This window comes from Cucurbita moschata, unplaced genomic scaffold, assembly GCF_002738365.1.
Source record: "Cucurbita moschata cultivar Rifu unplaced genomic scaffold, Cmos_1.0 Cmo_Scf00005, whole genome shotgun sequence".
Lineage (NCBI taxonomy): Eukaryota > Viridiplantae > Streptophyta > Magnoliopsida > Cucurbitales > Cucurbitaceae > Cucurbita > Cucurbita moschata.
The window spans coordinates 2,909,180-2,935,901 of NW_019268521.1; the positions used below are offsets into that span (position 1 = coordinate 2,909,180).

At 36.4% G+C, this 26,722-nt stretch overlaps 5 protein-coding genes and 1 long non-coding RNA gene across 12 annotated transcripts; 4 read left to right on the forward strand and 2 right to left on the reverse strand.

Moving 5' to 3' along the window:
* Positions 1-788: 788 nt before the first annotated feature.
* LOC111443521 lies at positions 789-4,826 on the forward strand. Of its 4 annotated transcripts, XM_023081364.1 has the most exons (8): positions 789-972; positions 1,058-1,208; positions 1,328-1,429; positions 1,926-2,050; positions 2,946-3,226; positions 3,318-3,408; positions 3,529-3,608; positions 4,067-4,395. In XM_023081364.1, the coding sequence occupies exons 1-8, from the start codon at positions 862-864 to the stop codon at positions 4,308-4,310; spliced, it is 1,185 nt and encodes a 394-aa protein (XP_022937132.1). In that variant the 5' UTR covers positions 789-861; the 3' UTR covers positions 4,311-4,395. The 4 variants fall into 4 exon arrangements, with proteins under 4 accessions (XP_022937132.1, XP_022937130.1, XP_022937131.1 ...); XM_023081362.1 differs by lacking the exon at positions 3,529-3,608 and having other exon boundaries at positions 4,067-4,826; XM_023081363.1 differs by lacking the exon at positions 3,529-3,608 and having other exon boundaries at positions 1,058-1,196; positions 4,067-4,826.
* Positions 4,827-5,248: 422 nt separating this feature from the next.
* On the reverse strand, positions 5,249-7,875 carry LOC111443534. Of its 2 annotated transcripts, XR_002710516.1 has the most exons (4): positions 7,774-7,875; positions 6,283-6,348; positions 5,409-5,752; positions 5,249-5,376 (listed from the first exon to the last, which is right to left on the reverse strand). XR_002710516.1 is itself a non-coding variant. In XM_023081382.1 (3 exons), the coding sequence occupies exons 2-3, from the start codon at positions 6,330-6,332 to the stop codon at positions 5,518-5,520; spliced, it is 285 nt and encodes a 94-aa protein (XP_022937150.1). In that variant the 5' UTR covers positions 6,333-6,348; positions 7,774-7,875; the 3' UTR covers positions 5,249-5,517. The 2 variants fall into 2 exon arrangements, 1 of the variants encoding a protein (XP_022937150.1); XM_023081382.1 differs by having other exon boundaries at positions 5,249-5,752.
* A 1,675-nt stretch (positions 7,876-9,550) lies between these two features.
* Positions 9,551-13,637, forward strand: LOC111443519 (methionine aminotransferase). 2 transcript variants are annotated; one of them, XM_023081358.1, is made up of 3 exons: positions 9,551-9,630; positions 9,765-9,967; positions 12,314-13,637. In XM_023081358.1, the coding sequence occupies exons 1-3, from the start codon at positions 9,555-9,557 to the stop codon at positions 13,463-13,465; spliced, it is 1,431 nt and encodes a 476-aa protein (XP_022937126.1). In that variant the 5' UTR covers positions 9,551-9,554; the 3' UTR covers positions 13,466-13,637. The 2 variants fall into 2 exon arrangements, with proteins under 2 accessions (XP_022937126.1, XP_022937127.1); XM_023081359.1 differs by having other exon boundaries at positions 9,580-9,656.
* A 1,198-nt stretch (positions 13,638-14,835) lies between these two features.
* On the forward strand, positions 14,836-17,364 carry LOC111443520. Its single transcript, XM_023081360.1, has 3 exons — positions 14,836-16,038; positions 16,648-16,876; positions 16,971-17,364. Exons 1-3 carry the CDS (start codon positions 15,143-15,145, stop codon positions 17,133-17,135), a joined length of 1,290 nt encoding a protein of 429 aa, XP_022937128.1. The 5' UTR covers positions 14,836-15,142; the 3' UTR covers positions 17,136-17,364.
* Positions 17,365-21,574: 4,210 nt separating this feature from the next.
* Positions 21,575-22,461, reverse strand: LOC111443536. The gene is made up of 3 exons (XR_002710518.1): positions 22,363-22,461; positions 22,017-22,145; positions 21,575-21,946 (listed from the first exon to the last, which is right to left on the reverse strand). It is a non-coding gene; the product is annotated as an uncharacterized LOC111443536 (long non-coding RNA).
* Positions 22,415-24,170, forward strand: LOC111443524 (E3 ubiquitin-protein ligase RZF1-like). Of its 2 annotated transcripts, none has more exons than XM_023081369.1 (2): positions 22,415-23,508; positions 24,065-24,170. In XM_023081369.1, exon 1 carries the CDS (start codon positions 22,518-22,520, stop codon positions 23,493-23,495), a length of 978 nt encoding a protein of 325 aa, XP_022937137.1. In that variant the 5' UTR covers positions 22,415-22,517; the 3' UTR covers positions 23,496-23,508; positions 24,065-24,170. The 2 variants fall into 2 exon arrangements, with proteins under 2 accessions (XP_022937137.1, XP_022937138.1); XM_023081370.1 differs by having other exon boundaries at positions 24,097-24,163.
* Positions 24,171-26,722: the final 2,552 nt, after the last annotated feature.

The window sequence follows — 26,722 nt, forward strand, 5'->3', positions numbered from 1 at the left end:
AAATAGTTGTCATTTTATTATTGCGACGTGCAATAAATAATTATTAATACCAATAATTATTTTAATAATTTTCTTTTAATTTTTTTTAGACCAACGACGCTTAAAAATCAAAGATAACATAAATAATTTTATTGAACATCGTGTTTGCATTATCGTGACCCCGACATATTGACCTAAATATGGTTGTGATGTTCGGTATCCTTTCAGTCCCACCAAACCTTAATTCATCCAAAACTTCCATACATCTGTTGAAAGATAAATTATCTGAAGAGATTTGTACCCTACGATTAATAATTTTGATAATTAGATGTAATTATGTATAGCTATTAAAAATACGTGCAAATTTTGTATTCTCGTGACGATTCCAATGCCTAAAGTCAATGGCTTCCACATAAACAAGAAAGCGACACTCGAACCCATTGCATCACGACATTTATTTAATTTTTAAATTTGCAGCTATTAATTTATTGTTAAATAAATTATGATTATTTAATGGGTCTGCAACATTTATTTTTAATTATTTTTATTTTCCACTAATAATAATAGTTATTTATTAACACGTGATATTTATTTTTTGTTGCAAAAAATATATTTTGTTATTTTTATTTGTTTATGTTTTTGAGTTCTTACAAGACACTGATATGGGCCGTTGGAGGACAAGCCCAATATTGATACTGGTTGGGCCGACATTTGAGCGAATAGGCCCAATATTGATGCTTGTTGGGCCCGGGCCGCTAATGCATGGGAGCAAATACGTCGTCGTTTTTATGAATACGCGAAAAATAGGACGCGCGAAAATAAGCTGTTTTTTTTGCTCGGGGCGTCAAGAGTACAGAGCGACTGTAGCGGTAACCGCTGGGAATGTCTGTAATCGGATGGTATGGACCTCTGATTGATCTCTCTGAAGCTGCTCTTCATGTTGGCGATTTTGTTCAACTCGTCGTCTTCATTCATCGATCCACTCCTGTTGAGGTTCGTCTCCGTCTATTTCTGTTTACAATCTTTCTCATTGAACTTTGGATCAGTGTCGGAGCAATTGTTATTTCCTTGTGTATAGTACAAATTGTCTAATGGTGGAGAGGTCATAAGGACGGACATCAAAGTAGCTGATGATACACGGTCGTTTTTCTCTGTATCACTATGGCAGAAGAAAATGGCAGCCACAGCAATTCCTGGCGATGTTGTATTGTTGCAGAGTAAGCTCCGATGTATAATTTATAGTCGATTTATTGCTAGTAATAAGTTTCATCTCCAGTTTTAGGTAATGATTTCCAAGGCTATATTTATCTTTATTTTATTATTTGGTTCTTCGTTCGGGACGTTTCAGATGTGAAACTAAGGAAATTCGGAGATTCAGTTGAGGCAACAACTGTCCAGTGTTCTTCCCTAGTGTGTATAATCCACCCTTACGAAACACTTTTCTCTGAAGGTATAAGTCACCATTAATTTTTGCCTCACTCCTGCTCTTATTTTTGAGGTCATTGCTGCAATTTGTTGCATATTTCTCTAATAGCAGAAGAACCGGTGCACGTTTCTATCTTTTGGCTCTTTGAGTTTATGATTTTCAGCTTTGCAGTGTATTGTTACATCTGGTTGGATTGTTATTGATAGTATACTGGGTTTAGGCCTTATGGATTAGTTAAATTGAATTTGTTTTAGACGATCCAAGCAGAATAATTATAGGAACTAGATTATCGAGGTTCTTGGTAGCATCATCTGTTAGAAATGAGTTTTCTAGGATCAGACTCCATACCACGGAAGGATTAAAAGCACTGTCTATCAATATTCAATTGTTAACGCATTGCTTTAACGAAATTCACTTGGCCCTATATCAGTTGTAGAAAGCTTTCTTCTTAAAATTCTTATTGATCGACTATTTTTTAGAGTCTGTGGAAATAAAACCTAACCAGTCTTTGTGTATGTAGGTGTAGACGAATTAACGGCCAATTGTCGAGTTGGTTTAGTAGCTAAAGAAAAGCTCAGGAAGGTAGTAGAATGGGTGAAGGGGGCTCGATCTACCTTCCGCAACATAAAATGGCATAGTGACCAAGTATTTAATTTTTGACCCACCATTATATTTTCTATCATTTTCATATTTATGCAATGTCTCCATTCTTTTTTACCTGTGTGCTATATTGAACATTAAAGCATGACATCTATCTATTTCCATTGTCTGAGTGGTTTAATTTGTAGAGAAGTAGTCTGTGTCTAATTTAAACATTTGTGCGATGTGACATGGCTGGAAAATAACATTTGTGGTCGTTTTTTTTTTCCTGATTTTTGAAGTCACTCGTTTTCAAGTTATTTTATGATCAAGTATTTTTCTGATGCCTTGTGCATATGCAGACGTTTTGTTGATCTTCTCTTTTCGTATATTCCTTTTAGATGCTCTCGTTGGCTTCTTGTACGATAATCAAAATTTTCTGGTAGTTGGGAAACGGGATTCATTTCACTTGTGAGGTTGATTTGGATTATGAACCCTAAGGATGAAACACTCGAAGGAATTCTACCTTCATAGGGTGGAGGCATGGCAGATAGAGAGGTGGAGAACTTACAATTGAAATCACAACAGAAAAACCTTATTAAAACTATTGAATGTAATTTTGTAAATATCATAGGATTATGTTCATTCCAAATCACATTTTTCATGGTCGACTTAGCTACAAATTGTTTGAACATAAGTGAATTATCTGAAGATTCTGAACTGCTTCCTAAAAGATAGTAGTTTTATCACAAATTTATATATATAAATTTTGCATTTTAATGTTGATTATTATGAAGCTTATGGATGTAGTAGATTAAGCTTTTTGAATGAACAATCGATTGGAGTTGAAATTTCCACGTGCAAGGCATGTCAATTTTAACTGATTGCCTAACTCCATATTAGACCCAAGTCCTGAATCTTTTGTTGTATTCATCATGTTGGACCACCTGGTCGGAAAAAGAACCATTTCTTCCGCAACTGGAAATTGCCTGAGAAAAGGATGTCCAGAGACTGTTTCTCGCTATCCGAAGTATTATGTCTAACTGAATCATGCAAGGTCATATTTGATGCATCAATTGGTGAAATGTTTTCGTTACCCCCCTTGATTGAGCTTGATGAACCTCGAAAAGAAAAGTTGTTTGTTAGCAGGCGATTGTACGATGAAGAAGATTTTGATCTAGCAGAAGATCTCATTTGCACCGGCTGTCAGTTATGTGGTACACCTTTAGGTCTGGAAAGTGGGTACGAAAGTTTGCAGCATTTTTTATTTATATCACTGGAGATGGTTTTAATTCTGATTTCTGAACACTGCTCGTCCTTCTATTGCCTGCAGATCCGTGGTTGATCAGCTTTCTGCTCCACTTTATTGCTCAAAAAGCTTGAACCGCCTCCATGTAGTAAGCATGATATATAGGCCTTTCATGGTATGAACTATTCTTGCACTTTCTTCATGTTCTAAACTCTTCCACATTCAATATTAGTTTTCATCCCCGAAATTGGCTATATTATTTGTATCACTCAATTTGTCGTTGTCTTTTTAGTAGCACTTTAGGAGTTCACGGCTTTCCTTTATGATGTCCTTGGAGCTTCTAGTGCTGATGAATCTTCCATGTAGTGTTCAAATGTTAGTTTACCATATATATTATATTTGATTTTTATTATATGCAAATATCTAGATATTTTGCCTACCATTATGGCTTATCATAGGTATCATATTTGTCCTTTTTATTATAGGCAAATGTCTTGTATCCATTTATTGTTCTTTTCATTTCCTCTAAGGTTTATTTGATGATTATAAATAGAGAATTTCGCCACCATTTAGGTGGAGTAGTTTTAGCAAATATTCTCAACAAGTATATTATCTTACACATTTTTTACTAACGATTGTATCCAAAATAACTTAGCCAAATATTGCCCGACACGTGTGCTAGACTCGCTGTTCAGGTTCTGCAATTATTCCAATCATCATTTTGCTTCATCACGCTAACTAGTAATATCATATATATATATATGTCTTCTCTCGCCCTATTTAGACAGTTTGTATTCGTTGCATTCTGAATCTAATATTTTGTTTTACTGCAGCTATACGTGTGGGATGAATCAGAATGCATTCCTCTGCTTGTTAAGAATCAAGCAGCAGAAATCTTGTTTGGTAACATCAAAGCTGACAAGATTTACTCCCATTACAGTTGCCATAAGTCCTATTCCCATCCTAATTCAGAAGCTATTGTTGAATCAAGCCACTCAGGTGCTCCGGTTGCTAATTCTCCTCGAGCTATTGAGAAAGGACAGAGGCCCTCTAAAAATTTATATTTCATCTGGTTGATCCTTCTGAAAATGTTGCTGCATCAAGGAAAAAATAGCCCTCTTAAATTTGAAGTTACAGTAAATACCAGCTTGGACAGGGAGAATGGGAGATTTGAGATGGTTTCTTCCACATTCCCATGCTCCTCAACCAATCGATCTTTGGACTCGGCACATTTGTGATCTGGGGAAAGAACAGCAGCCAAAGCGTAAGATTCATAACAGAAAATTATGGATGGACATCTGAAATTCATGAAGCAGATGGAGATTGGTAGTTTTTCTTGCGGGGGAGATATTAAAGTGTGGAAGAGCATGGGGAAAACTTCGTGCATAAAGGTTTGTTTGATTTTTCAAACCTATTTAATTCTGAAACTGAGTTCTTCAAACTAAGGTATAAATTTTTAACATCACTCTTGTATCGATAAGGAATCAACCCAATGGAAGCTCTGATACCAAATGATAAGGAATCACTACCAGAAAAGTAAGATTCAAATTATCTTATTGATTGAATATCTCAAGGCAGAAATATTTGTTTGAATTTCGAATCACTCTACGAGCAAAATTATGATCAGTTCTTGAATGATTTTAAACATACAACTTAAACTATATAATTTTGCAAAGAAACTTAGCTTCTGGCTAAATGAAAGTTAAGAACTTAGCTTGTTAATTAAATGTGTCGTCAAGTCAAGAACATTTATTTAAGATTTGAATCACTTAGTAAGTTAGATTCATCGTGTCAAGATGATTTTAAACATGAATGACAAAAAAAAAAACTTCGCATTGGTTAAAAGGGAAATCACAAATTCTCCTTTTACTACTTTATATAGCCTCAAAATGCACTCCATCTACTACCGTAAGTCATTTCAAGAATTTGTATCTTGAAGTGTTTGTTGCAAAAATAAGACTTGATTCGATTACAACTTGAGTTTAACTTTAATAGAACTTGACTTGATCTTGAGCTAATTTGAATAACATTCTTCACAGCTTCCTTCAAGTTCAGTTCATATTGTATTATTGAGATGTCTTGATTCATATCATATATGATGAATATATGATCAACAACAAAGTCAAGACAGTTCTCGTGAAACCATAACTCATTCAGTGTCACTGTGGGAGAAACCATAACTCATTCAGTGTCACTGTGGGTTTGAAGAAAGAAGGCTGTAACAAATCAGCCAAGGGCCATGCCACAAAGATATTCATCAGATACAACCGTGTAAGCAATGATATCAAGAAAGGGACTCAGATTCGTTAACAGAAGCTTCGGCTGCAGAGTTTTGGGCTTCTAATAGCTTCATTTGACGCTCAGCATGTTCTCTTTCACAGGCACTGATTCCCATTATAATATCAAGCATTGTACCAGTTGTGCCAAAAAACACAAGGGGTGCCAGTGACTTCCTCTTTATTCCCACTGGAATTGCTAGCAACGCTCCTGCTACTGAGAATACCCAAGTGCCCAGCGCACTGTGGAATGCACAATAATCAATCAAATCTCAAGAGAAAATCCAGTTGAAAGAACAAAAAAAAGAAAAAAAAAAAAACGGAACATGGTGTATTATAGCCCAAGTTCACCGCTAGCAGATATTGTCCGCTTTGGCCCATTACGTATCGCCATCAATCTCACGGTTTTAAAATGCGTTTGCTAGGGAGATGTGTCCACACCCTTATAGAGTATGTTTTGTTCCCCTCTCTCACCGATGTGGGATCTCACACGGTGCTCGAATGGTCATGCTCACCAAAATTTAAACCGTGACTACCAAAAAGTTAAAACATTTGACACAACGTTTCGAACAAAGTTTCTGCTTCCATTTGATCCAGAAACACAAACAATGGGATTCTCCCTGGGTTTAGGAAAATTTTGCTCAAATTTTATGATAAGCAATTTGGGATTTATTTGCACAACAAGATGATGCTAATAATATAAGATTCAAGAGAAATTCTTCATTTTCAAGTCTAAAGCCGTGTAAGAGAAAAGGTAGGAGGAGAGAGCTTACTTTGAAACTGAGCACTCCTCAAGATGCTTCACTTGTTCTTGGCTTCCCATAGCTCTTCCTCAATTACTAATGAAAAACAGCAACAAAATTAAACTCCAAAATTAGCTCTCAACCATATGGATATCAAAAGTCAAGCACCAAAAAATCTCATAATTAGAACGATTGAAAGGATCATCATCCGAGGAAATTCTACTCGGATTTACATATATGGTTGTCCAAAATAATCCATATTGATTGGTCGTGGAATTTGGACAACTTGACCCTGAAATTTATATACACAAAAACAGCAAATAGTTAAGATCCCGCATCGGATGGAGAGGGGAGCGAAACATTCCTTATAAGGATGTGGAAACCTCTCTTTAGTAGACGCGTTTTAAAACTATGAAGCTGATGATGATATGTAATGGGTCAAATTGGACAATATCTACTAGCGGTGAGCTGTGTGCCAGCGATGACGCTGGCTCCAAGGGAGTGGATTGTGAGATCCTACATCGGTTAGAGAGGCATTCCTTGTAAGGGCTTTGCTAGCGGTGGATGGTGTGTTAGCAAGGACACTAGGCCCCCAAGGAGGGTGGATTGTGAGATCCCATATCGATTGGAGAGACATTTTTATAAGGGTTCTGCTAGCGGTGGGCAGTGTGTCAGCGAGGACGCTGACCTCCAAAGGGTGGATTGTGAGATCCCACATCGGTTGGAAAGACATTCCTTATAAGGGTTTTACTAGCAGTGGGCAGTGTGACAATGAGGATGCTGGCCCCAAGAGAGATGAACTGTGAGATCCCATATCAGCTGGAGAGACATTCCTTATAAGGGTTCTGCTAGCAGTGGGGAGTGTGCCAGCGACAACGCTGGCCCCTAAGAGGGTGGATTGTGAAATCCCACATTAGTTGGAGAGACATTCCTTATAAAGGTTTTGCTAGCGGTGAGCAGTGTACCAGCAACAACGCTGGCCCCCAAGAGGGTGGATTGTGAAATCCCACCTCGGTTGGAGAGACATTACTTATAAATAAGAATGTAAAAGTGTGTACTTCTAAAACCATTCTAACTTCGAAATAATTCATAGGTTTTCAAGAAAAAATGGATATCCAGAACAGTTTGCAGTCGGGAATTCATCAATGGTACACATACAGTAAAACACCAGTTCCATCTTTTCATACAAAATGGATAAAAATCGACGAAGAATTAGTAGTTCTAGGTCAAACTTCCGTCCTCAACAAATTATCAATAGCGAAGGCTCTAAAAGCCCAAACCATAAACCTACATTTCGATTTGCAGTCATTCCTCAACTAGCATCACCTTAATTGACATCGAAGCCACAACGATCAAATTTTATGAGTAACGATGATTAAGAACACAGTGCGAGATAATCACTCCTATTTGCTGAAAAATCGAAGGCAGATAGATGATTGAAGAAAACAAAATCAAATTGATCGCAGACAGAGAGGAAGTGAAGCTAGAAGGAGAAGAGATGAAAAGGAGATTTTCACGCACCTGAACACTGGTTGACGGCGAGGATGACGCTTCTCCGGCGAGGAACTTTACAGACTTTCGATCTGGGGATGTTGAAATTAGTATTATTGCGAGGGTAAACTAAAAAATAATTTTAACTTCTTTTAAATTTTATATTTATTCTTATAAAAATGTAATTTTAAAAATTTTTAATGGATTTTTTTTAAATATAATTTCTATTAAAGAATTTAAATTATTCAAACAAATTAAATAATATTTCATAAAAAAATAAATATAATTTTTAAAGTATAATGTTCCGCACTTAAATAATAATAATTATATAACAAATTAGTTTTTGTGTTTTATAACTGGATAGGAATTTGGGTGGGGTCGGGGTGGTGACGAGATAGAAATATAATCCCTATCTTCAGCTCCGCTCCGTTGAGCTAATAGAGAAGTCTCTCTCCACCCCATCTCATTTCACTGTTTGAATAAAGATTCCCTGACTGTTCGAGATGGGTTCCAGTTGAACGAGTTAAACAAACTTTTTTTTTTGAATCGTACCCCTAAATTAGTCTTGTTGGTAGAATCTTCGAGTGTCAAACAGATAGATTCTTAGTCAAACTAACTCTAACGATCTAGCTATATGTTTTAAAGAAAACAAGTTAACTCTCGTAGGAGCGCTATAATAATAGATGACTATTCGAGGGAGGCTCTATGGAACGTTATTCGAAGTTGAGATTAGTGTTAGGATGCAACCAAATTCCTAGAAAAAGATCACGGGTGCAGCTAAAAAATAAAAACTATGAGATTAGTGTTAGGATGAAACGTAGACGATCGTTGTCCCAAAAATATAAATTCTACTAGAATCTCTTCGATTAGTTTGTATGTAAAAGTCGAGATTTATATGACGTGGTTGAATTTATCGAAAAATTTTAGCATTTTTTTTATTCGGTATACCCGTGCTTTTGACAAATATCACAAATTTTAAATATATAATAAAATGGATAGAAGAGAATTTTAATTTTTTTTTCCTTTTCTCCCTTCTTTTTCATTCTTTATTGTAAGTAATATAATTTTTTATTTTAATTTATTATTTATGAATTTTAAGATATATAAAAAATTATGAATTTTACTTTTAAGTTCTAGAAATTTATTTTAATTTTAACTATTTAATGATATTATATATTTACATAATAAATTATTGAAGAAAATAATATATATTGGTAACACTTCTATATTCCTTCTTGTATTATCTCACTTTTCTTAAAATATTATTATTTTTTTATTCAACAAAATATTTTCAATACTAATATTCTTCAATAATAAAATATTAAAATTTGTTAAATTAAAAAATTAAATATTTAAGTAATTCCAAAATTATATTTACTTTTTTTACTAGAATATATTCTTACCTTTTTTTTTAAAAAAAAAAATTATCCTTATCTTAAAAAATAATACTCAAATTCGCTAATTAATAAATTATCCTTAATTTTTGTATGTTGTTTAAAAAATATTTATGAAATTAAAAAATATATTAAAAAATACAATTTTTTTTTTTAAAAAAAAAAGGATATTAATGTTTTTCTTTAAAGTTAATACTTTTAATTTTTTCAAAAAAATTTAATAAAAAAGTTTAAAAATATTAAGGTTATTCCGGTAATTTTCAATTTTTATTTTAGAAAAATTTGTAAGAAAAAAATATTTTTCAGACAAATTGAGTTTTTTTTTTAATAAATTCAAGCTATTAAAATTAAAAAAATAAAAGCGCGTGCAGTGCACGAAGTAGAGAATTAATGGCAATATAACGGAACGGCAGTCGAATGCAGCATGTAGTCCCGCATGTGAGCCCAAATCAAGGGAGGCCATTTTCTTGGCAGGCGCTTGACGCAGCCCCCGGCTAGCGTTGAACTCGATCCAAATTAGTAACTCTTGCGGAAGAAAAATCGAAATTAAATTCTCCATTTTCCTTTGATGCTCTTACTTTCCGCTTTTGTGCAGCTTAAATCATAATTGTTTTTACCAACGCGCAGAATTTATAATGGGGATCCAATGCACTTGGACACTCCAGCGGGTTCAATTTAGGCCTTCCGTTTTGTTCCGGTGTATTAATACTAATCCAAGACCAAATTCTCTTCGCTCATCTGTTTTCGCCACCATGTCCTCCGTTTCCACTGAAAAGAGCGTCGATTCTGACCAGAAAGGATCGAACAACGACACTCAGAAGCCATTGCAGGTAAATCCTGGCTTCCTAATCTCTTATTCCGTTCTGTTTGATTGCGATGGGGGATTTGATTTTTCATCGCCCGCGGATTCTGTCGCCTCTCGGTGGAAATGGGTTTGGTATTGTCATGTTTTTGTTCTTTGGGTAATGCTTAGATTGTGGATTTTGTTTTCGTTTCTTGCACTACCTTATGCTTGATTATCGAGCTTAATTTACTGTGATTTCATTAGCGAGTGCAAATTTAGGGTTTGTGATTTGTTGGGGGAGCTTGGAAAGGGATTTTGCGATTCTTAATGCAGGAAGAGGTGGGTTTTGATTGGTTTCTGTCTTTTGTGGTCTGTAATCTTTGGGGGCGTTTAGAATTGGATAACTATCTGGTTATTGTGAAAGGTTTTGTTATGTGGCTTGTGTTACTGCTCCAAGTTCTTTTATGTTCATGGACCCACTTATCAATGAACATGTTGTTAGGAACACGACTCTCCACAATGGTACGATATTATCCACTTTGAACATAAGCTCTCGTAGCTTTTCTTTTGGTTTCTCAAAATGGCCTCATACCAATGGAGATATATTTCTTACTTATAAACCCATGATCAACTCCTTAATTAGCTGATGTAGGACTCTCCTGAGGTCTATGGAGCCCTCGAATAACCTCACCTTAATTGAGGCTCGACTCCTTCTCTAGAGGCTAGAAGCTTCGAAAAAAGTACGGAAATACTTGAGTGTGTGTTTGGAATGGCTTATTAAAAAAACACTGAGTGTTTTTAGAACTTTCAATATTAATCCTCACCCTGTACAAAATACACCATAGAGCCTCCCCTGAGGTCTATGGAGCCCTCGAATAACCTCACCTTAATTGAGGCTCGACTCCTTCTCTAGAGGCTAGAAGCTTCGAAGAAAGTACGGAAATACTTGAGTGTGTGTTTGGAATGGCTTATTAAAAAAACACCTGAGTCTTTTTAGAACTTTCAATATTACTATCTACTCAAAAACTAATCTCAAACTCACCTTTACACTTTTGTTGTCAGCATCACAGGAATCTGAACTTTCAGATTCCTTTTTACGAACTATAAGCTTTTGTATTGCTCTTACAACTTACCAACCAACTCTCCACTTACCCAAAAAATTTGTAACTATGATGGTTTATGAAGTACTCCAACTCTGCTTCCTTTTTTGGGAAATTCCATCGGGTTTTGGGGGATTCCTTACTGTCGTCTTCTGTGAGATCCCACGTCGGTTGGGGAGGAGAACGGAACATTCTTTATAAGGGTGTGGAAACCTCTCCCTAGAAGATGCGTTTTAAAACCTTGAGGGGAAGCTCGGAAGAAAAAACCCAAAGAGGACAATATCTGCTAGTGGTGGGTTTGAGCAGTTACGTCTTCTATTCTTTGGTGCTCAAAAGAAGTTCCATTTCTTATCAAACTAAAAAAGTTATGGGTTTATTTTCTACCTCTGGTTGTTCAGTCATACCATTGGATTTGTTTGTATGTCACAGAATGGTCCTCTAGTATTTAGTAACCAGTTGATATTACTGATATTTAGACAAGCAAATCGGAAGCTCGAGTTGAATTTTCTGGTGAAGCAATGGCACCTAGTGAAAGCTGTACTATTGCATATATACTGATGTGGCTTTATGTTTTCAATGGAGCATGCTTCACTTCAATCATTTGCGCACTTTTTGTGAGATCCCACGTCCTTTAGAGAGGGAAACAAGGCATTCCTTATAAGGGTGTGGAAACCTCTCCCTACCAGACGCGTTTTAAAACCTTGAGGGGAAGTCCAGAAGGAAAAGCTCAAAGAGGACAATATCTACTAGCGGGGGGTCTAGGCTGTTACAAATGGTATCAAAGTTAGACAATGAGTGGTGTGCCAGCAAGGATTTTGGGCCCCCTAGGGGTGGATTGTGAGATCCCACATCGTTTAGAGAGGGAAACGAAACATTCCTTATAAGGTTGTAGAAACCTCTCCCTACCATACGCGTTTTAAAACCTGAAGGGGAAACCCAGAAGGGAAAGCCCTAAGAGGACAATATTAGCCAGCGGTGGGCTTGAGCAGTACTTTCCTTCTCTAATTACCAATCCTATCTTTTGTACTAAATGACTGCTGTTATGTTGCTCGTTCAGTATTTGTTTCTTCTTATCCTTCGACAATGTCGAGTGAATATCGATGATGATTGTAATGCTTGGATGCTCATATGTTCTGGTGCCTAAATTTTGATTCCTATTTGGCTGAAGAAGCTTTAGATATTTCAAATATGTATATTAGATAACTGGAACTTACATGTTCTCTTTTAGTAAGGAAGAGATTAGTAAGGACTATATGCTTGAATGTAAGGATCGTTCTTGTTCTGTTTGGTAGGTTTCGAATCGGCTTGAAAAGTTCAAAACAACCATTTTCACTAGAATGAGTAACTTAGCGATCCAATATGGCGGAATAAACCTCGGCCAAGGCTTCCCGAACTTTGACGGTCCCGAATTTGTAAAGGAAGCAGCAATTCAAGCCATCAAGGACGGGAAAAATCAATACGCTCGTGGATATGGAGTGCCAGATTTGAACTTGGCCATTGCTGAGCGATTCAAGAAAGATACTGGACTTGTGGTCGACCCCGAGAAGGAAGTTACCGTTACCTCCGGGTGCACCGAGGCAATTGCTGCAACCATGCTTGGCTTAATAAATCCTGGTGATGAGGTGATCCTTTTTGCTCCTTTTTATGACTCTTATGAAGCCACTCTATCAATGGCTGGTGCCAAAATCAAATGCATCACGTTACGCCCTCCAGATTTTTCGATCCCTATAAATGAGCTCAGGTCTGCAATCTCAAAGGATACTCGAGCAATCCTTATGAACACGCCCCACAACCCAACGGGAAAAATGTTCACGAAGGATGAATTGAACGAGATTGCTTCTCTCTGCATCGAGAACGATGTGTTAGTTTTCTCTGATGAAGTTTATGACAAGTTATCTTTCGAAATGGACCACATCTCCATAGCCTCTCTTCCAGGAATGTACGAGCGCACCGTTACGATGAATTCATTAGGAAAAACATTCTCCCTCACCGGTTGGAAGATCGGGTGGGCGATCGCTCCACCTCACTTGACATGGGGCGTTCGACAGGCACACGCTTACCTTACTTTCGCTACCTCCACTCCAATGCAGTCAGCTGCTGCTACAGCTCTCCGAGCACCCGATTCTTACTACGAGGAGCTGAAGAAGGACTACATGGCAAAGAAAGCCATTTTAGTAGAGGGACTGAATGCAGTTGGGTTCAAGGTGTTTCCATCAAGCGGAACCTACTTTATCATCGTCGATCACACCCCTTTCGGGCTGAAGAACGACGTCGAGTTTTGCGAGTATCTGATCAAAGAAGTCGGCATTGTTGCTATTCCGACGAGCGTGTTCTACCTAAACCCAGAAGATGGGAAGAATCTAGTGAGATTTACATTCTGCAAAGATGAGAACACACTCAGGGCGGCGGTGGAGAAGATGAAGGAGAAGCTAGTTGGGAAGTAAGTCCTGATTGATCAGAGCAACCTTAGTTTCGTCGAACAATAAAATTTTCACTCACAAATGCTTCCATTGGTGTCGCTTTTAAGTTAGCTGTTTTCCCAGCTGCTTTGCTCTTCAATTTATTGCATCAATCAATGGATAAATCTAATCGAATAACGATTTCAGTTGTTTTTTTTTTATTTTTTATGGGTCAAAATAAAATATAATTGGCAAGTAAAAATAATAATTGATTTGAAAATTGAATAAAAAAAATATAACTATCTTAAATAATAATAACAAAACATAATTTAAAAAAGCTAAATTAGAAAAATATATATTTATGAATTTTGTATCATGTCTTGAAAGTACTCGTTAATTTTTGTTTTAAAAATATAATTAATTTTTAAATAATTTCAAAAATACCTTAAACTTTTAAAAATGTTTCAAAAAAATTTATTAATATAAATTAAAAATATATATATTTATGAATTTTCTATCATGTCTTAAAAAGTACTCAGTTAATATTTGTTTCAAAAATATAATTAACTTCGTTAATATTTGTTTCAAAAATATAATTAACTTCGTTAATATTTGTTTTAAAAATATAATTAATTTTTAAAATCAGTTCAAATATACCAACTTTTAAAAATGTTTCAAAATTTTTTATTAATATCAATTTAAAAAAAAAAATTAAAATCCATTCTAAAAAAATAGTCATTATTAAAATATTTATAGATAATGAGGTGTTATTTTTGAAGTAACATTAAAATATTTATAGATTATTAGGTGCCCATAGATGGTAAGAATTTTTTTTAACATTTTTTTATAAAAATAAATGTGTTAATGCTATTTTAAAAATTTTATAGGTATTTTTTTAAACATATTACTATTTTTTTCGAAGGATATTATTTTTTTTGTTATTTTTATTAATTTATTGAGTACCACAAACAAATTTAAGAATAAAAAAGAACATTAAAAAAACGCATTTAAAATTTTAAAAATCCTTAAAAAAAATTATTTATGTGTATGAAATCTACCAAAATATTTAGGCTTACCTATTCAACAAACAAAGAGAGCGTAGTCCCCAAAAAATCCGCCCAACTATGGTTAGAGTGGTCCCGATCGTCCGATCAGATTATGATTACCAATTCAACGGTGATTAGACCACGACGCAACTGACTTAACCCAATATCACCAACATGGAATCATTATCATCGCCCATATGTCAAAGGCGGGACTAATCCGACGACCCTAAACTTCCCGCCCAGACCAGATAGACGCACAATTCAATCCGACCGTCCAAATAATCAACGGCCCACATGACACGCTAGTCTTCACTGGGCCCCACCCAAGGATTCTCGGTATAAATATATAAACCTGGTCCATCTTTTCCGATTCGCACCATTTTTTATCCTTTTTTTTTCAATCAAAACCGAGGGAAACCGAAAGAAACTCCACTCCCTTCTTCGTCTTCTTCAATCTTCTCCTTCGCTTTATCTCCTTTTTTCTTTGTTTGTTTGCTAAATTTCGCCCTGTGTGTACTGCTAATCCGGCGCCGTCGCTCTGGAATGTTGCCGGCGGAGGGTAGAACTACTTTTCTCTCAACTATTTCGAGGTATAGGAGTGGTTTTTGAAGGAGGAAAGTCGAAATTGAAGATACTCGGAGATTCGGATTCTGATTCGGTCTTCATCGGCCTCGTAATGGATGGTTCGAAAAGTCAGTTGAAGCTTACAAGGACTCAGTCGTCGTTACTTCGTTCGTCGCCCACTTTCCGAACGTCTGTTCATAGTTTATCGTCCGTCACCGAGGAGGATCTCATCGCCATCCATCAAGAGGATGATGATGAAGAGAAGCAGAGGCCTAAGAAGCCTCGTAGGTCCAGTTCGTCATCGAGAGCCGGATTGAATCGATTTGCGAACCGTGTTGTTGCTATGGCTTTGCTTGTTTGCTTTACCTTCTTCTCTTTGCTCATTGCGTTCTTCTTTCTGAAGAAGGATGGGATACTCCCGTCGGCTTGCTTGTTGGCTCTGATTTTTGTTGCTATTATGCTTGTATTTGTGAGCAAGAATAAGGGATTAATTTTACATGTTCTTTCGTTTATAAAGCATTCTTGGCAAGAAAATGCCAAGAGATTCTGTTTCTCCAGGACGGATTCGACTCCTATTCAGTGGTACATTGGTGATTCGAACGGAGCCGAAGACGACAACCAAAATCAGAGAAAAATTAGCAGAGAGGGGGTAGAGTTCTATAGCAATGGTGATTTCTACGAGGGAGAGTTTCACAACGGGAGTTGTAATGGAAGTGGGGTTTATAACTATTTCCTAAGTGGGAGATACGAGGGAGATTGGGTCGATGGGAGGTACGATGGCCATGGGGTTGAGACCTGGGCGAAGGGGAGTCGTTACAGGGGTCAGTATCGACAGGGTCTTAGACATGGATTTGGAGTCTACAAGTTCTTCACGGGGGATTACTATGCTGGTGAGTGGTCTAATGGCCAAAGCCATGGCGTTGGGCTTCAGACTTGCGCTGATGGTAGCTGCTATGTTGGCCAGTTCCACCGCGGCGTTAAGCATGGTCTTGGATCTTACTATTTCAGGTATGTCTCTTGATTTTTTAGCTCTAAATGGTTTCCCTGAAGCTTTCGCGTGCTTGAATTTCATCTGTTTGCTCTTTTTGGATCTTGATTGCTTGCAGTTAATACAACAGTGAAATATCTGAGCCCAAAAATTTGGTTGTAAGGTGTCTTGGGCGTTGGATCTAAGCTCAATTTGGTTGCATTTATGGAAGGAATCTGGTTGATTATCTTTGTATAAACGTAATCTTGCTAGAATTGGTAACTATGGTCATCTTGTTCCAGGGTGTTTCTTCATTTGTTTTAGTTTTATGAACATCTGGGTTCTGAAGCGATTTGGTTATCTTATTACTTAAATCAAAGAAACGTCTCTGTTTGGAGTTTGCTTCCTCTTTGACTGTGCATAATATTTTCAAATCTGCATATGGAATGTGTAATAGAAGATTGTGAGCTCAATTTGACTTTAAGCTGCATAATGGGCTGCTCCTTTATGACCCATGTCATTAATTATCTTATTCATTACGCATTTAGCGCTGAAATGTCGTTGGTTTACTGATAAACTAGCTGGCTGGTTTTCTGTTGGGGGTACATAAATTTAATTACAATCCCAAAATGCATTTGCCTGTGCTGTAGAAATGGAGATAGATATGCTGGAGAGTACTTTGGGGACAAAGTTCATGGTTTCGGAATCTACCATTTCGCGAATGGCCATTGTTACGAAGGATCATGGCATGAAGGCCAAAGGCAAGGATATGGCACGTATACGTTCCGAAACAGCGAAGCCAAATGCGGTGGATGGGATGCTGGTAGCCTCAAGCAGCCTCTCTCGCCGCTGAGCGAGGCCGTTGTTGAAGCTGTTCAGGTATACCTAATTGATCACTAGTCACCATTGTTGTGAGAAATGTAGCTCTTACTGAGAATTGAGGTGATTGTAATCATGTTTATACAAACTGCAGGCATCTAGAAAGGCAGCAAGGAATGCTATAAACCTTCCCCGATGGGATGAACAAGTGAATAAAGCTGTGGTTGCTGCTAATAGATCGGCCACCGCGGCCCGAGTCGCAGCCATCAAAGCCGTTCAAAATCGAATGGACGGTAAGTTCTGCGATTCGGATGTGTAAGTCTCTGCTTGTTGCTAATTTTACAAGGCAGGCAAAAACAAAAACCCTGGTGGCTGCAAACTCACCGGAGGTGTTTTCAAGTATGTATCAGCATCACTCTTCAACTTGTACATTCCATGTATATTAATGAATTAGAGCACTTTTTGGTCTCTGTTTCTGTAGATTTCAACTCTATTGCCCACACTCAATGGTCCCTAAGCTATATACCTTGATATCTATTTCTGTATCATCAAGCCAAGCCATCTCTATCCGTAGAATTCCTTATTATTTCATTTAAATGATTCCATGGTCTCAAATTCAAACCCAAACACCATAATACCATTATTTTTTAGGGTAGGTGGACGCAAAAAGGGGAAATTTGTAGCCCATATAGCTTAAACCTTTTGACTTTAGAAATAATTCCAACTTCATTCAAATCTCGTGGTTAAATCTCATGCTCGTACTTGTTGAAAAAAAGAAGGTTTTTATATTCCAAGTATGAACAAAACTCAGATGAATTGATATGCTCTATTAAGAACCACGAACCTTTTAATTAGCCAATGTGTGACTACTACTCTCAATAATCCTCCATTCGAATAGAGTACACCATAGAGCTTCCTCTGAGACCTTATTCTCTGGAACTCTCGAACAACGTACATCATAACTAATGTGGGATTACTACTCTCAATAATCTTCGGGATGTGAATTAAAATTTGGATTTTTTATGATGCCAATGAGAGGAAGGCATGTGCCATGATTCTGTCCCATGGGATAATATGGTTGCTTTTGGTCATAATTTTTACACATAGCCATTGGCTCCATCATGTGTCTGATGGTGCAGATTACTTCTTTTCTACCAATAAAACTCTCTCTCTCTCTCTCTTCAAACTCATCATGAGTTAAATCTTTTTCTTTCTTACTTTTGCTTTCAATTTGACTTTTTAATAAACTTATTTTACTTTCCAACTGCTTTTGCTTACTATTCTCATTAGTTTAAATGCTTACCTCCCATTCAAATCTTACTAATATCCATGGAATCCATTTCCAAAAAGAAAAAGTTAAAAACTTTTATAAAGAGTTCTCGAACTCTTGATTCAACAGATTCATCCCCTCATCGTTAAGTCGAATGATAAGTAATTACAAGTCTAAAGACCCTTTAGGCGTTTTTGAAATTCAAAGATCGAATCAAACACAAACGTCAAAGTTGGAGGCTAAACAAGAGTTGATTACAAATTCAAAAGTTCAAAGACGAGAAGGTGAATTTGAATGAAGATGAAGAGGCAAAGAAAAGGATGTCCAACAAAAACAAAAAGGATAAAGGAAAGAGGAAGGAAAAGGTGGGGAATGAAGAAGACAACTCCAAAAACATGTTACAATGAGAAGCTTAAGAATTGGATTTTCGTGGTTACGACCTTTTTTTAATGCTCAATGACAACCTCTCGATAGTCATTGTTCGGCCTCTCTTACTACCATAGTAGCTCCTAATGTGATCAGCACCAATCGTATTCAGGTCACAAAGCTTACACATTCACAATGATTCATTAATTCCGCTTTTTTTTTATAGAGAAAAAAACATAAGTGTTGCAAAGCTTAAATCTCTCTATCAACACTCTGTCTACTCAAAACATGCAAACATGGAGGAAGACAGGCACTGTCTGCGAGTGTTCTTTGTGTTTTTGCATTATTTTTTGCTGTCTCTTTCTCCAACTTCTTCTTCCACTTTCCCCATTTTTCTTATTATTCTATGATTCTTTTTTTTCTTTTTCTTTTTCTTTTTTTTTTACATTTTTGTTGGGTTTTATTTTTTTCATAATCAACTTTATCCCTTGGGATATGTAATTCAAAATAAATTATTTTAAATATCAAAACATATTTTTTACTCGATATAAATAATACACTAATTATCATTTCAAAATATTTTAAAATTAAACTTGACAAATTTAGTGCATAATTTCAAATCGATCTCATTTAAGACATGAAAAACGAGATAATCATTCCGAATAACCTTTCTATGAACTATTAACAACTATAGAATAAGCAACCAATTTAAATTATCTAAGAAAACGACCCTTTCATCCTTACCTTCGCAATTATTGAGCTAATATATAAACAATTAATAGGGCTATATGGGTTTTGTTGTATGCATTTGACCATGAACAATATTGGTTAAAAATGCAAGACATTGCACATATGACTGTTACCCACCAAATAAAAAGAAATAATTTTGATAGCAATTAAAAAAAGAAAAATCCCACAATGATTCTTTACAAAATCCACTTTCTTTGTCATTTTCTCTACTTACAGATTCCAATAACACTCAATAATGCAACCATTTTTCATTTATGGATAAATATTTATAAAAATAAAAAAAAATTAAATAAAAAAGGGGTAAAATTGCAAAGTGGTGTATGAAAGGTTCTTTAATTTGAGAATTTTCTAGTTTTTGGGGTTTTTTTTTGTATTATTTTTACCCTTCCTTTTTTGATGATAGAAGAAATTAGCATCACAGGTGGGATTGAAAGCAACTTGGGGTATATTTCAAAAGCAAATACCCCAACTTTACTGTTTTTTTTTTCTTTGTTCTTTTAGCGTTTGTGTTAATGTTCGTAATTTTATGGTAAAATTGCAAGTTTCCGTATAATCCAAAAAAAAATCTATTTATTGTTAAATGAACACGACTCTCGACAATGGTAACATCTTGTCTATTTTGAGTATAAGCTCTCGTGCCTTTGTTTTGGGCTTCCCAGAACGCTTCAGACCAATGAAGATTGTATTTTTTTTTATTATAAACTCATGATTATTCTCTAAATGGGTCGAGGTGGGACTTTCATCATCGAACACTTGTCCCTAAAATAAGTTTCTAGCCATTTCAATTTTTTAACCGAAATTATCAATCTATTAGATATAAATGTAAATTTTATGTCTGAAGGAAACTCTAAAATTTTAATTGTGTCTGATAGGTCTATAAATTTAAAAAGTTTGAAAATTAATGGATTAAATTTATAATTTTAGAAGTTTATATTACACAAGCTTATAAGTCATTTTCAACACACACGAGATCGTGTCATTAATAATATACATACAAAAAGGAAAGATTCCAAATTTAATTTTATATCTTTAAAAGAAAATCAAGGGTTTTTTCCTTTTAATTAAATTAAATGATGAATAAGACTTATATTTTGACTTTGTAACCTTTGAAAGCCGACCATACACAAACTTCAAATTGCATTCATAATCATTCATTTATATCATTCTTCACACAAAATCTATGAATATATATATATATAAAACACTGTTTTCTTAAAAGCGATTTTAAACGTGTTTTTTTTAAAAAAAAATTGTCCCTATTTTCTATAATATTTTATGAGGAACGAGCTGGAGACTTACTTACTCGAAGGTAAGAGTAAGTGTCACACAATTGCACTGTAAGTCTTTAAAGAACGAGATTGTGACCGTTAGTGTGTATGTGTATGAGAGAGGGTTTTAAAAAAAAAAGTGTTTTTCTATATTTATTCACTTTGTTTTTAACTAAAAATTAAGTAACGTAGATAATTCAAACCTTTGACGTTTTGGTTGAAGGCATATCTTATTCAGTCGTGTATTTCATAGCATGACAAATCAACGACCCGATAAACACTCCATCTCTTAATTAGTATTTGTTGGTTGAACAACACAAAGTGTAGTTTTAACTTCTACACAATGGCATTTTGGGAATGCAATCAAAATGTTACAAAGTCATGTCTTCAACCAAATCAAACCATACAAACAAAAATGTCAAATGAGTGAATTCAAATAAAATAATTGGAAGGTGAACCACCAAAAACCATTATTATGTGTCATTTTAGTCCCCAACATCATGTCACGGAGTTGGTGAAGAAACCTCATATATATATATATATATGTATACACACACACATACACGGACATAGACATGTCCACGGAGCGGGCGGAGATGGGAAAGCCTTCTCCGCCACCTAATTCATTGGAATGAGGAACTCAATACAAGAGATTTGCAGAAAATGGGTTTAGGAAATATATATTGTAAGGTGTTGAAAATATATTTATATTAAGATAGGCAGGGACGGAGAATATAATCCCGTTCCCGACCCCATTTATCAAACAAGAAAAAATATTCTCCACTCCGTCCCCCATTCCCGTCTAATTTCCCGCAAGGCCCGCTGTCTCGTACGTAAATTGACATCTCTATACACGTGTGTATCCTAATTTAGTTTTTATTCTTTTTAAATTTTAAAATTATATTATCTAAGTTGTTATATGCCAAAGTCTCACCAATTAAAATTCAGAAATGTGTTTATTTTTAATTTAAATAAATAGTCATGGGAACGTATTAGAACAATTGGGCCGGATTATAACAACTTTGAGCCCAAAAAGTTGCCATCCTGAGAAAGATTCGGCCCAATAAGCCTCCACGGGGTGGCCATCCTTTTTTTTTTTTTTTTTTTAATTTGGTGAATTTTTGAACTTATAGCCACACTAACCATGTTCTTCATTCAAATTATTAGGGTATTAATACTCAATACCACCATCCTATTATTTTAATTTTGTTAATTAATCTATAAAATATATATAATATGATTAATTCATTTCAAATCATTATCCTATCCTATTATACTTTCGACGTTAATTTATAATAATTTATAAGAGAATGAATATCATATTCAATAAAGAATAATTATTTTTACCTGTTACAATCACACTCTTACAATAGCAGGATAGCGATTGTGTGGCACTCGTTCTAACCAAGCGAAGAAGTCAGTCACGAGAAATTCGGACATCGAGACAACGTCAGCATATGTTTGGGTCTTGAGTCACTGTGCAAGAAAAGGTTCAAAAAACGTGAGTGAAGAAATACATTCGAAAACAAAGAATAATCATCTTTACCTGTTACGATCGCACTCTTACAATAAGAGGATAGCGATTGTGCGACATTTGTTCTAACCGAGTGAACAAGTTAGTCACGAGAAATTCAGACGTCGAGACAACGTTAGCATATGTTCGAGTCTCGAGTCACTGTGCAAGAAAAGGTTCAGAAAACGTGGGTGAAGACATACATTTGAAAACAATTTAAAGAATCGAATAAAGCAATGCTATAGGACTGTAAGCAAATAAAGAAATACCAAGTCACTCCAAATAAATTAAATTAATAAAAGAGAGAAGGAGACGAAGCGAAGCTCGTAACACTCATCCTTGTCTTCATCTCCACGAAACAATCTGAAACTAAACAAACCTCAGAATACAGAAATGGCGGCTGTCGGAATTGCTTCTGCAAAACCAGGAAGCCATTCCTTTCTCCCGTCCTCTCCCATCGTTTTCCGATATATATAATCTTCCCATATTCCGATTCCCTTTCCCAAATCCTTTCATAATATAACAAAACTACCCATGGCTTTGAGCCCACCTCCCCGCACAACCAACGACCGCCGCCATGCCAGAACCTTCCACCTCTACTGGTGCCACCAATGCCATCGGACCGTCACCCTCGCCTCCGCAGAACCGTCGGACCTCACATGCCCACGCTGTTTCGGCCACTTCGTTGAAGAGGTCCACCTCCCCCTCCCCGAACTCGATCCTTCACCGGAGACTCGTTTACTCGAAGCTCTCTCACTAATGCTAGACCCACCGGTTCGTCTCTTCAATTACCGACACCCAGACCCGGACCGCCGCCGTCCACCGCTGCATAGGTTCGACGATTTCGACCGGAGATCATTTAGCGATCCGGAAGGGGACGAATGGCTGCACTGGCGAACACGACGGCGCAGTCGAAGCCTGGATGAGAGGGACAATTCCGGCCGACAACCCCCAAATCCGAACCAGTCTCGAACTGTCATAGTTCTCGGTCCCCCCGACCAGTTTCAGCCGATTCAGCCCATAATACCTCGGAGAGCCAATCCAAGAGACTACTTTACCGGGCCAAGACTCGACGAATTAATTGAAGACCTGACACAGAACGATCGGCCAGGGCCACCGCCGGCAGGGGAGGAGGCGATCGAGAGGATACCGACGGTGAAGATAGCGGCGGAGCATCTGAAGAACGACTCGCAGTGTCCAGTTTGTAAGGAGGAGTTTGAGGTGGGGGGAGAAGCAAGGGAATTGAGTTGTAAGCATTTATACCATTCGGAGTGTATAGTTCCGTGGCTTCGGCTTCACAACTCTTGCCCAGTTTGTAGGCAAGAGATACCGCCATTGCCGCCGGAGAATGGAGCGGCGGGAAATTCTGAAAATGGAGTACGGATAGGGAGAGCATGTACCAGGTGGTGGAATCGGTTGGCGTCTTGGCTATTTCGGAATAGGTATAGGCAGATTAGTCCTTCAAGTCCACCGAACCGCTTCAATGCTTCTTCTTATCCAGGTGATGTCTAATTTATTTTGTGGGATAAAAATTAATAAAACATCTATTAATTTTCCCATTTGTCTAAAAAAAAATATCTTAAAATTTCTCTTAAATTATTTGAAAATACCCTTTAATTTCTTCAAATTTTTATTAATACCCTCTTAAAAACTTAAAAAACAGTATTTTAAAACTTTTTTTTAAAAAAATTGTGACAAATATAAAGTTTGCGAGTATTTTTTATTTTTATTTATTTTATTTTTGTCGTTACTATGTCTTCAAAATATTGGATCCTCACAAGGGAAATTGACATTTGATTAAAAAAGATTTGTACGAACATAAATGAAAGATGCACATGCAATAATTTGAGACCTATCGATGATGGTGGTGAACTCTTATGTTTCTAATGGGAGACAAAATCATGTCCGGGAAAGAAATCAATCCACTCTTCCTAAGGAAAAAAAAAACATTTTTACAATAAAAATTAGCAAGAAAAATTAAAAATGGGTTGTTGAATTTTTCTAAATTGAAAATAAAATAATAAAAAGTGACGAGAACATAGCTGAAGTATTTCTATTCTTCCCAATTTTAATCCATTTACCAGAAATTAATTCATGGGGTGGTTCATCGTACCTCTCTTCCTTAGCCCTTCGAATGACGATATTTTTGCTGCAAATAACTTGGATTTTACTTCATTAGGAATGTAAATACGTGAGCTCATATACTGGAAAAGACGAACATAATCATTAGATTCGTTACCAGGATGAATTTGGTATGATGCCACTCCACTGCCTGCTTTCAAATAGCTTCTCATTATCTACAGTTTCAGCCAAGCACCGATAAGATGATTCAAGTCTTTGATCTGCAGAAATGAGATTGTCTTCAAAGATCATAGTTTCCAAAATGTACAATTTCTTATACCTGATTGTGTTAACTCAAAGCATAAACTAAAACGTTTTTCTTAAGCCATTGCAAGATTTCTCCCCCAATTTATACCATCTCATGCAATAAATATTCAACAATGAGCATAAAAACATGTAAATGCATGAAGAACAATGATAATACCACACTTACTAAAGAATTTCTATGTAAATGATTCGAGGTTACTAAGTCTTTACCTTGTTGGTAGATTGAAGGTTGGCGTTAGGATGCTAATTTCTCCACATTTGAGTGGCTCGAACTTTGGGTACAGGTTTGATGTTGTTGGGAACAATGACCCTCCACATTGGTACAATATTATCCACTTTGAGCATAAGTTCTCGTGGTTTTACTTTTGGTTTTTCCAAAAAGTCTCATGCCAATGGAGTTAATCTCCCTCCCTTATATACCCATGATCTTCCAATTAGCCAATGTGGGACTCCAATAATTCTCAAGAATCTTCCCCTCGAACAAAGTACACCACAAAGCCTCCTCTAAGATCTCATTCTCTTGAGCCCTTGAATAGCCTCCCCTTAATTGAGACTCGACTCCTTCTCATAAACCCTTAAACAAAGTACATCATTCGCAACACTTGAGTCACTGTGACTACACTTTCGAGACTCACAATTTCTTTATTCGACGCTTAAGGATTCTATTGACATAGTTAAGTTAAGGTGAGAGCATGACTCTGATACCATATTAGGAACATCCCCATTAGTATAACATTGTCTACTTTGAACATAAGCTCTAATGTCCTTACTTTTAGTTTTTCCAAAAGGCCTCGCGCCAACGGAGTTAGTGTCCCTCACTTATATATCACTTAGTCAATATGGCAAAACTAGACATCAATTATGATCAGGCTATACAGCAGTTATGCAAAGAGTTGAACATCAATTATTATTTAGCAACAGAAGTGGTTGGCAAAATCCTAGAAAGCGGTGGGGAAAAAAATTCGCCTGTGTAAGTATAAAACGAACTTAAAGGCAAAACTAGATATCCTAACCAAACCTATCATTTAGTTACCCCAATTCTTCAGTCCTGAAGCAACAAAACCTACATATATTACTTTGTCTCCCCTATCTTTTTGTGCTATATAGCTTATAAGCATAAGCTTCATATACTACCTGCAACTGCCTTAGGCTTCTTGTCCGTAACACCATGATTTTCAAGAAATGAACCCCTGCAAGATCTAACAAAATAAAGTGAAAGAATTATCACACAGCCAGAATTTCCCTGAAAATGCTAGTTCTAACCTTAAGTTTCTTGTCCAATGTTTCCTCGGAAGCCATTCTCAGACCTCCTTTACCCAAACCAAGCCTTGCAGATAGAACTTCATGACTAAAATGCACCATGAATCACATCGCACTATAAATATATGATCATAGACTTTTTCTCTTCAGACCTAAAAAAAAACTTAGTAGGAATCACAGGCACTAGTAAAGTGTACAGACCTTTTAGGAATATTTTGGTGTCTGCTGATGCAGAATCAATATAGTATCTGTTCTTTTTGTCCTGCCAATTAGTGGAAAGTATCGCAGATGTTATAAACCTACGCTGTAATATAGAACGCATTTAGAAACAGTTTGTTCAGATGTCTACCTTCAAGAACAGATTCTTACTGAGTCCACCGCCCAAATTCTCAACATATTTTGCTTGATGTTGATTCGGTAGAAAATACTCTTCCGTTAGCTTGCAAGGAAATTAACATTAGAATTACCTGTGCTTCAACCGCCAATACAGCAGGATGTTCGTATCTGGAAAAATCAATTTGAAGCTCCTACAGAGATTTATTGACTACATTAGCGAGAGACAATAAGAAACAAAACGGAAAATCAAATAAACATAATCTAGTCATCAGATATCAATCTGGAAACGATGAACAATGAAGAAAACAAGTTCACTCCCTAATCTAGAGGAAATCACTGAGGCATCGTACAAACTAATCTACCGCTCTGTTCCAGAGCTAATCCAAGCAAGTGATTATAACGCCAATACCAAAGAAATGAGAATGATCGGAGTTCTACAAAAGCTCTACAACAGGCCTCTAACGTTCGATCGGGAGAAAAGACCTACGCTCTCGAGTACAGCACGAGGCATAAACTTAAGCCATGGAAATTGATAAACGAGAACGAAAAGGAGCGAAAAATCCAAGTACCTGCAACAGCGAAAGCAACTCTTCCCTGGTGACAACCTCCTCCGCCATACTGAAGGAGAAAGCACAAATTCAGAGCAAAGAAGTACGCCGGAGAGATTAGGCCTTGAGGACGAAAGTTTACACCAAGATGAAACACCTTTGGAAATCCAAACTCAACAACCAGACTGGTATAAATCCATGTCGCAA

What these genes read in the sequence shown, in the direction of transcription:
- LOC111443519 (XM_023081358.1), top strand. Translation starts at nt 9,555, where the DNA reads ATGCAGCATGTAGTCCCGCATGTGAGCCCAAATCAAGGGAGGCCATTT. An exon ending in GGCGCTTGACGCAGCCCCCG is followed by an intron (nt 9,631 to 9,764) that starts GCTAGCGTTGAA and finishes ACCAACGCGCAG; the next exon opens with AATTTATAATGGGGATCCAA. An exon ending in ACACTCAGAAGCCATTGCAG is followed by an intron (nt 9,968 to 12,313) that starts GTAAATCCTGGC and finishes TCTGTTTGGTAG; the next exon opens with GTTTCGAATCGGCTTGAAAA.
- LOC111443524 (XM_023081369.1), top strand. Translation starts at nt 22,518, where the DNA reads ATGGCTTTGAGCCCACCTCCCCGCACAACCAACGACCGCCGCCATGCC.
- LOC111443534 (XM_023081382.1), bottom strand. Translation starts at nt 6,332, where the DNA reads ATGGGAAGCCAAGAACAAGTGAAGCATCTTGAGGAGTGCTCAGTTTCA. An exon ending in GAGGAGTGCTCAGTTTCAAA is followed by an intron (nt 5,753 to 6,282) that starts GTAAGCTCTCTC and finishes TGCATTCCACAG; the next exon opens with TGCGCTGGGCACTTGGGTAT.
- LOC111443520 (XM_023081360.1), top strand. Translation starts at nt 15,143, where the DNA reads ATGGATGGTTCGAAAAGTCAGTTGAAGCTTACAAGGACTCAGTCGTCG. An exon ending in CTTGGATCTTACTATTTCAG is followed by an intron (nt 16,039 to 16,647) that starts GTATGTCTCTTG and finishes CCTGTGCTGTAG; the next exon opens with AAATGGAGATAGATATGCTG. An exon ending in CCGTTGTTGAAGCTGTTCAG is followed by an intron (nt 16,877 to 16,970) that starts GTATACCTAATT and finishes TACAAACTGCAG; the next exon opens with GCATCTAGAAAGGCAGCAAG.
- LOC111443521 (XM_023081362.1), top strand. Translation starts at nt 862, where the DNA reads ATGTCTGTAATCGGATGGTATGGACCTCTGATTGATCTCTCTGAAGCT. An exon ending in CCTTTAGGTCTGGAAAGTGG is followed by an intron (nt 3,227 to 3,317) that starts GTACGAAAGTTT and finishes TATTGCCTGCAG; the next exon opens with ATCCGTGGTTGATCAGCTTT. An exon ending in TGATATATAGGCCTTTCATG is followed by an intron (nt 3,409 to 4,066) that starts GTATGAACTATT and finishes GTTTTACTGCAG; the next exon opens with CTATACGTGTGGGATGAATC.